A 9,232-nucleotide genomic window follows, 5' to 3' on the forward strand; every position below is an offset into this window, starting at 1 on the left:
CTGATCTCACCATAACCGACAGAAATCACAGCTATCCTTCCTTGCCTATTTGAATCATTTTATATATTTAAATGGATTATAAATATAATATGTAACAATTCGAATCATGACCAGTTCAAATTACAATAGCGCCCCCTCGTGGAAACATGTCCTTATATTTATTTATTTATCCATTTGATTCCTAGCACCAGTTAAGCAAACAAAAATATAAACACCACATGCATAATTTGAATTAACTTTTAATTTAAACACACTCCAAAAACCCTCCAAAAGGGCAAACCATAAGAAAACCTTCTCCAACCCCAAACAACACTATAAATATCAACTTGAAACTGAACAAAGTTAAACAGCAATAATTACAACATAGCAACACCATGACATTTTTTATTATTGAAAAATATTACTATTTACATCATTCTGATATAATACAACAGAACCCCAGTCGAGTGGAGGGGATACATGAACTCTCTTTCTCAAGGGGAATAAAATAGTTAAACAAAAAAATACATCTTTGCGGCTTTCTTTCAAATCAAATTAATGTTTATAATGTTTTACTGAAATGCCAGGTAAATGGAAAAATCAAATGGAACATGAATCTGCTAACAGTCTGAACATCATTAACTCAAGCTATTTATTTTAAACAGTTCTCCTATGTATTGCATTTCAGTCCCAATTTGTCAGTAATCACCGTCAACGAAAATACCATTACTGCTAAAAGTGGCATGCATTTATGATACACTTCATGGTACATTTTGTATTTCTCTACACAATTACTAGGATTGTTACATTAATAGGACATTGATCTCGGGCATTCTAGTCGTGGAAAACCAAAAGACTAATGAAACTGTTCTTTCAGTCGGTTCAGGTTTCAGACAGCTGACGAAAGCAGAACCCAAACAATGAACCTCTCCCTTCTGTAACACAACTATAAATACCCAGAGAAAGCAATAGCAAGTTTGTCATTTGTGTGTGATAGTTGACATCCAACCCCATGAGAAAGCTGTTGCGGAAACTGCCCCCAGGCTCTCCCTACACCTTCACGGAGAAAGATGTGCCACAGGAGCAGCCGTGCTCGGCCTGGGGGTTGTGCACCACCTGGAAGGAGGAGCGGATGAGCTCCTCACTGTAGTCCAGCATCGCCCCTTTGATGAACTCAAGGCTGTCCTGGTCAACAAGGACCTGCACGCCACTCTGCTCAAAGACTCTGAGAGAGAGAGAGAGAGAGAGAGAGAGAGAGAGAGAGAGAGAGAGAGAGAGAGAGTCTTTCAGTCTGCCACTGTAATGCAGTTTTACAATGCAGAATAAAGATTATGAATATTATTTAAGTGTTACACTAAGTAATATTCATATCTTTATTAACTGAAGAATTGGATCATTTACCTGTCGTCTTCATTTTTTATACTTTCCACAATGAATTTATACTGAAACCCCGAACAGCCTCCACCTTCCACTTGCACCCTCAGATATTCCCCTGGATTCATTATTTCCGTCAGTCTCTGAAAACAGATTGCAGGTTGTTGTTTTTAAATTGCAGGCAAAATGGAAAATTCTGCAATCATAACTGAGCAAAGATAAATGCAATGGTTCTGAACAAAGCCCATTTGTAGGTGATGATGGCCTGTGTGGTTTCTCACCATAAAATGACATTCACTCCATTCTCTAAAGAACTGCAAAACAATCAGAGATCAAAAACTTATTTTATCCTTCAGATTGTATTGTTGGTTTGTTTTCATCAAAAAAGCCATAGGCTATTGCGTAAATGCTAAAACTCTGTACAACTGACAGCATTTCCCGGAAAGTACAGATAAGGGGAGACTACACAATGTTCAACATGTATAGCTCCTTAAGAATTGTTTTTTCCCCCCCATTTCCCCCCACATGGGATAAAACAATTCAGCTCTTGTTTCCAGCGCTATGTTTGACTTCAGGCTATTAAATCAGTTGTTTTCCAGTATCATATGAGTTATGAGTAATGGGAATGATACGGGCAGCAGATGGGGCACTGTCACCTTCCTCTTTTTCTGAGTTAGGAATCATGTGTTTTCTGCTCACCTTCACACACGCATCACTCAGGCGGATCTGACCCTGTTCGGCGCTGCCCTCGGTCTCTTTCTGCTGAGTTGACTGGCTGCCCCATCTGACTGACCGACACGGAGTAGATGGGCGGCATGGCCTCGGAGAGCCGTTAGATCCCGTAGCCAGTAACCTCGGGCTGGCCTTGCAGAGGATCAGAGAGGAGGCCCTGTGACCGGATGGAACGCGGCGTTATTGGCCCCAGATAAAGAACGCGTTCTCGAACACTTCAACATTCTTAGATTCTTCAATGTACCCAGGTTAGATTCTCACACGACATGAATTACGTTACACAATCATCTCAATACCAACCACAAACTAGTCAAATTCAAAGCTACAGGCCTACTTACAAATTCTAAGCTGAATCATAAAGGAGTGGATAAACTTTAGGTATTATAGGTCAACACGCTTTTAAGGCGCTTGAGTCTTGATCACACACAGCTTTTAATACACATCTCCACGGGCTCAGTCTAAGGTGACGACGGGGCCTACATCCCTCGGACACTTAATAACAGGTCTCTCGTCACATCAGTGTTTCACCCCGGACACAGAAATACACAGACTGTAACTCGTTTACCTTCCCAGACTGCCAGCGGCAATCTTTACCGAGTTCGCCACGGTTCCCAACATCACTGACATCTTTCACAACAAGCAGGCCCTGCCCCTCGCCAGTGCGCCACCAATACAGCCAAACCAATGGCCAATGCGACCGGAACTGGTGAGGTGGTCCCGCCTCTCTCATTTCCGCCGTACTGCGCGGCTCCACCAATAGGATCATGCGATTGCGCAGGTGACACCCCCCACAGTCATACATGAGCTCTGATTGGCTGGGGGTGGACGCTCATCGACACGTGATTGCGTAGTCAGAGTGACGCACAAACGCACGATATATCTGCCCTCATGTGATGAGGAAGTGAATAGTTTTGTTTGTTAACTCCGCTTCATAGGCACGGTATGTACAGTTTGTATGCGTTTAGTTACTTTATACTTATAATATTTCATTCATGTATTAGTTGGGTCCTGTGTGTATTTATTTCGAAACGTTTTGGCTACAGCAGTTAGTCAGTATAAATGCGGAAATGCTAGTCTAAAGCGTACTTTGTTTGTTTTTTAAAGTGTAAATACCGTATCATAGGACTAGGGTGGAGTTGGTGGCGAGCCGTCTCAACAAGTCCCCCACCAGCGTGTCATACAGACACTTTTTTTCCACAGTATCTTGTTTGTTAGAAAGTTTGTGACAACTCGGGTGAACTTTGAGACATCAAGCCCTCTGTTTAACTCTTCTCAGGTCGCACTAGTAGTTGGGAATGGAGAACCAGGTCGCTTTACTCGTCTGCTTGTCCCTGTTTTCCGTCGCGGTCTCCGAGCCTGTTAAATACATTGACTGTGGTAAGTAATCATTTTGCATCACTGTGTAGTTGGTTTGCAGTTAGGTTGTGGCCTTGTCCCCCGAATCGATGTTTAAACCTTTACATATAGATCTTTTTGTTAAAGTTGAATGGTTAACAATGCAATGGTTTGCTCCATCCGTGCCATTTAATTTTCTAATCAAGAGGTACCCTGAACAAAGTCCTGAAAATCATATTATTTCACCAGAAGGGTAGTATAGATTCCAGGTTTTGGGGAAAAAAGGTACAATATTTCATGGGCTATATACTGCTCTTCAAGAGACCATTTGTATTTTTAATTAGTGTATTGATATGCCTGTGTTGTAGATCTATATTTTACAATCTGTTTTTTTTTTTTTATGTCAGGCTCCAAGGAAGGTAAAGTGATCATGGTTGAAGTAAGTCCTTGTCCAAAACAGCCTTGTGAGCTAAAAAAAGGAGAATCATATGCTGTGAATGTGACCTTCAGTAGCGGTAAGAAACATTTTTGTTAATGGCGATATTCATTTACATTTTAAATGACTGTAGTTTGTGTATAGTATGAGAGTACTTTATTAATCCCCAAAGGGGGATTTGATTGCCCCAACCCAATACATGCATCACAATAAGTACTACATAAAAACACACGACACACAAACCATAAAGCAGTGTTCATATTAAAAAGCCTCATAGCATGGTGTAAAAGATCTGTTCTAGACCTGTATAAAATAAATCTGAGTATTGGTGGTGTTTGGTCTTATTTAATTTCAAAGAATCTGCCTAGCTGAGCAAAGCAGTCAAATCGATACATTTAAAAAGCTTTCTAGGCAGTTGAACAACAATCTTGTATATCTCCAGTTAAATGTTACTTTTGTCTGACATCCTGTAGCGGCTGATAGCGCAACGAGTAAAGCGGTTGTGCATGGAGTGATTGCTGGGGTTCCTGTCCCATACCCCATCCCCAATGACGATGGCTGCAAATCTGGAATAGTCTGCCCTATTCAGAAGCAGAAAACCTACAGCTATGTAAACCAGCTGCCTGTGAAGACTGAATACCCTTCAGTAAGTGTGCGGTTAGCTTTACATGCATGGTTTCTTAGAACAATGAGGAAAAGAAGAAAAACAGAAGTGCCTTTTCGGTTCGTTTCACTTCAGTTGTGATGTTTTTAAAATGTCCTTAAAGGGACATATCAGATCTTACATTTTGAAGAAGTAACTTATTTACACTCTTAATTGGAAATGTTTTATATATGTATGCATGTATATAATTCAATTAGGGAGGCAGTGCAATGTTTTTAATTTAGAAGAACCATTTGTCAATTTCCAGACTTGTAGTTTGATGTGTGTATTTGCTTGGCTTAACATTTTCTCGCAATGGAAGCATGTGGTTCTCTGAGCATTTGTCCTTGTTTCATTTCAGATCAAGTTGGTTGTGGAATGGGAGCTGAAAGATGAAAGTAGCATCGACCTGTTTTGTATCAAATTCCCAGTGCAAATCACCAGTTAATCGCAAGTGGGAGGCTTTCATCTCCAACCACTTTTCTGAAACGGATGTCTCAATGGTAAAAACGTGTAGACGTGGATCAGGCATGAGAATCGGCATTTATCTCATTGTTTAGGCTTTTTTTCATTTTGATTGGTTAATTTTAATTGTTCTTGCGTCCTACATTTTAATGTTTTTCATGAAACGCACAAAATTTAGTCTTTTAATTCTCACAATAAAAATGTCTGAGGTTTGTGGAATAAGATCCTTTTTATGGACAATTATTCAGAAAGTTGGAGTTTCTTTCTACAGTGAGTGTTGAAACCTCATTGCCTAAATGTTAACTAATCAATGATTTGCCTTCTCTAAAGACTCTAATGACAACAGGTTGTGTAAGTGATTGAACAGGTGAGATTACCTTAATCAAATTTCAAGATAAACCATGATTTTAAAAGTTGTTTCTAATGAGATGCACTGAAATTCAGTTTTATACCTATCATCTAGAAAATGTAATCGACTTCATAAATTGTCTAATTTGTGCACCATATTTAAATTGCTGGCTGCTGTGTAGCCAGACTAGCAAATTTGCACGGGGAGATCATTTTGTCATTTCATTTGCCATATAACAACCTTAATGTGTTGGCCATCTGTTAAGTTCCAATCGGACACTGTCTGAATTATATACAGTATTTTTTGTATATATATTTTTTTTGCCTGGAATTTGCAATGACTTTTTTTATGATTTTTACGAATATGCATTTATTAAAGACAAATTGTTTGAATTGTTGTGGTGTGCCACTACATTTTACATTGACGTTTTCTAAAGACTGCACCTTTCTCAGTGTGCAGGGGTGCCACAGAACTTCAGAGGATGGAAAAAAATATTCTATTTACAGTAATGTAGGTACAACTTGCAAATACATTTTATACCCACTTGCTGCATTTTCAGGCTCATATATACATTGTAATTGAGCACACAGGGAGTTTTTCTTAGTCTGGCAAAGTGGGAAAGCATCTTTTTAGAACATTTTTATTTTTTCATCACACAGCGGTTTAAAAATGTATAGTTGGTCAAAGTACACCATCACTCAAGAGTTACTTGTATTCCTGTTCACTGGCTGCAAAAGCTAAGAGTATAAGTCAACTGGTGGCCAGGAAATTACTGCTATTAAAAAGTTCAAACAATTAAACAGTTTTAAATGAAAACAATGTAGCTTAACTGTGCCACTGTAAACTGGTTGACTGCATTTAACGCTATAGTAACAACTTTAGAGATTAAGTAATGTATTATAGAGAAGCATTGTGTATATCCTCTCTACTGAATAAATCATTCTAGTTATGCAACTGCTTTTGGATTCTCCTTGACTTTTCCTTGTTTAAACTGTATAAAAGTCTGGACACATGACGTGTATCAAACCAACTGGTTCAAAGGAAAAATACTTGTCAGCTGTACTAATATCCACACAAAACCCTGCAGTACAGTCTGTAGTGTGTTAATCTATGTTAATCTCTTGCACAATATGAAACCTGGAGGATATAGCAGGCCTATACTTGATTTACTGATTGCAAACCAAAAGTTATGTTACAATAAACCACTAAATACACCCTTTCATTACTGTAAGGTAAGTGCACCCAATAGATGATCTTGTATCACTGCTTTGCAAAATGTTTATTGAACAGCCAAGGTCTAAGCATCACTGGAATGCTCAACAGTACAGAACAGTTATTGTGTTTTGTGCAATATATAGGACATTTATATTCTGATAAACTGTTAAAGTGTTGTAGCAGCGTTAATAGTACAGAAACAAATGAGACTGTCTAGGCACACCATGTAGAATGAGCAGACCTGCCTGTTTTAACTGCTTGTCTAATAAAACCTATACAGACTCTGTTTGCAGTTGCATTACCCAGACTTGCTTATTAACACAAAGACGTTGGGCAATTCCTTGAGTTATTTTTTATGGAATTGCAGGGATTTGGGTTAATTACTGAAGATCTTACTTTGCTTTGAAACATGAATTCTAGACCTAAACAAGTATCAGTGTCAATCTGTGGCTTCTGCACAGTTTTTATTACTTCTTTGCTTTAAGTATATGCTGTCTTTGATCATATTAGTGTTAATTTTAACATTAAAGTTTAATACCTTTTCCTTACCCAAGACAGGGCCTGCGGTAATGGAAATGTGAGAGGATATCTCGGAAAAATCTTAATACTGTACGTTGCTTTAAAAGATTGTAAATGGCCATATTAATACTACAAATATTGACAACAAAATAACTCTCACTCCAGATCATTCATTTTGACTCAACTTAAAATGGGATTCAATTGGAATAATAAAAAAAGGCTACAGTTACTAACCAAATACAATATGACCAAAGGTAACAGCATGGTTTATATTTGAGGCAATAAATTACAACAGACTATGTTCTGGGATTTAAAACATGTATATAATAATGGACTAAACACCTGTCTCTTTGGCTGATGCTAAATAGCATTATCTTCACTGACATTTTTCGTAGAGAACAATACGATTCAAATAATGCAGACAGATGCCAAACACTGAAGCAGAGGGCACTAGACATTTTCAACACAGAAGGACAGATATGTTTTTTCTTGATTGATTAGTGCAATCTACAAGCTGCAGAAAAGAGCAGGCGAAGAAGGCGTGTTACTGTTTCTAGATTTTAGAGACTGATCACCTCTTTACACAAACTGCAGCTTTATCAGGAAATGGATTTACGCTTTTGTTGAGCTTCAAAATTAAATCAATGTCCTGGATTAGCAATTTGTTTTCGGGGCTTTCTGCATGCTTGTATTCGATTACAAAGATGTAAAGGGAAATTGTCCTCACCCTGAAAAGGAAATTAAACCTGGACAGCTTCCCTTCTTCTGCTTTGCTTACAAAAGGTACAATTTCAATATGCATTTTAATTATGGGACTATACTATTAATATATAGAGCATGCACATACAGAATTGCCTAGATCTTTATAGCCATTTAAGCATGTAGGGCCTCTATATCAGAAATGTGGTCGCCAGGTTGGTTTGTTTCAATGCCTAATGGTTGGGTTTGCAGTATTGATGTTTCTACTGTCCGTTCTGTTTCAGCCTTTCCAGTCGCTGCAAGAGGGCGTTCCCGAAGGCTTCTCTGTAGGCAGGGCTCAGGGAGTCCAGCAGGGAGTAAACAGTCTCATGATACTGTGTCAGCACACTCTCATCCACCTGGTCAAAGTCATAGCCCACCACCTGCAAGCAAATACATTTCAGAGTAACTAAAAAACAATATTATATACATCAAAATAAAATACTGCTTTCATAGAGGATGCTTAACTCTTTTGTTGTTTTTTAATGACAGCTGGCATCTATCCAAACACTATGATGCTAAAAACGCACAATTGGAATTAGCTGTATAGTTAACAAGGATGTAAACTAACCCAGAAAATAATGATCGACCTTCTGAAATAAAAAGACCTGTATGCACTGAAGCAAACTGGCTGTGCACATTGTACACTATATAGGCATATGGTAGAAACACAGCCGATTTGGTGCGGTGTATGCACTGCGCCTCACCCGCAGTCCCGCCTCTGTGAGCTCCAGGCAGTACCGGTTGCCCTCTCTGGTCTGCACGTTAATGTACGCCACATCCACGGCGTTGTGCAGGCTGTGCGAGACGAACATCTCCGCCACGGCGAACAGCACGTCGTTCACCACGGCCTCGGCCTCCAGCCGCATGTCCTTCACGTCGGGGAGCTCCGCGCTGTCCTCAAAGGCCGTCTTCGTCAGCTCGGCCTGGGTGCAGTCTACTTCCATGCCCTGGAGCGACACGGAGGACCGATATATTCAACTGTGAGAAACCGGCAACATCCCGGTCTCGATACAAACATAACAAGTGGGGTAGAGAGTCGGTCTAAACCCCGGTCAGTTTCCCACTTCACACCTTCTCTCATGTCATGCATTCGGTCAAACGTCAGAGAAAACAGTATATATTTACCATCACATCCATGTTTGTAAACGATCCTTACATTTGCCAGGAAAACAAAAACAAATGAACTCGTGATATTCAGGCTCCGATCCGAACACATTTTAATTGAGCGAAACCCTAAAACATGATACAGTTCTTATGAAATGAGACTTGTATTGGGAATCTTTTAATTTAACTTAAATGTGTAGTTTTCATTACTCACCTCCTCCGGAGATAAATCTGCAACAAACTTCCGGCTCATGCCGGGTAATGACGTCATACAAGCGCGCCGGTGTTTTATGACATCCCTATCACAGTGAGGTCTCCACTGTAAACACACCTGACCTCC

General features: G+C 39.5%; 3 protein-coding genes across 4 annotated transcripts; 1 reads left to right on the forward strand and 2 right to left on the reverse strand.

Moving 5' to 3' along the window:
- Nucleotides 1–223: 223 nt before the first annotated feature.
- Nucleotides 224–2,788, reverse strand: isca2 (iron-sulfur cluster assembly 2). The gene is made up of 4 exons (XM_066694485.1): nt 2,651–2,788; nt 2,053–2,242; nt 1,381–1,496; nt 224–1,204 (listed from the first exon to the last, which is right to left on the reverse strand). The coding sequence occupies exons 1-4, from the start codon at nt 2,710–2,712 to the stop codon at nt 1,030–1,032; spliced, it is 543 nt and encodes a 180-aa protein (XP_066550582.1). The 5' UTR covers nt 2,713–2,788; the 3' UTR covers nt 224–1,029.
- A 145-nt stretch (nt 2,789–2,933) lies between these two features.
- LOC136717040 (NPC intracellular cholesterol transporter 2) lies at nt 2,934–5,705 on the forward strand. The gene is made up of 5 exons (XM_066694511.1): nt 2,934–3,025; nt 3,362–3,462; nt 3,828–3,935; nt 4,330–4,502; nt 4,861–5,705. The coding sequence occupies exons 2-5, from the start codon at nt 3,381–3,383 to the stop codon at nt 4,945–4,947; spliced, it is 450 nt and encodes a 149-aa protein (XP_066550608.1). The 5' UTR covers nt 2,934–3,025; nt 3,362–3,380; the 3' UTR covers nt 4,948–5,705.
- An 872-nt stretch (nt 5,706–6,577) lies between these two features.
- On the reverse strand, nt 6,578–9,213 carry gskip (gsk3b interacting protein). 2 transcript variants are annotated; one of them, XM_066694509.1, is made up of 3 exons: nt 9,107–9,213; nt 8,493–8,735; nt 6,578–8,168 (listed from the first exon to the last, which is right to left on the reverse strand). In XM_066694509.1, the coding sequence occupies exons 1-3, from the start codon at nt 9,161–9,163 to the stop codon at nt 8,010–8,012; spliced, it is 459 nt and encodes a 152-aa protein (XP_066550606.1). In that variant the 5' UTR covers nt 9,164–9,213; the 3' UTR covers nt 6,578–8,009. The 2 variants fall into 2 exon arrangements, with proteins under 2 accessions (XP_066550606.1, XP_066550607.1); XM_066694510.1 differs by lacking the exon at nt 9,107–9,213 and adding an exon at nt 8,914–9,045.
- Between the last annotated feature and the right edge of the window lie 19 nt (nt 9,214–9,232).

Source organism: Amia ocellicauda, chromosome 21 (assembly GCF_036373705.1).
Source record: "Amia ocellicauda isolate fAmiCal2 chromosome 21, fAmiCal2.hap1, whole genome shotgun sequence".
Taxonomy (NCBI): domain Eukaryota; kingdom Metazoa; phylum Chordata; class Actinopteri; order Amiiformes; family Amiidae; genus Amia; species Amia ocellicauda.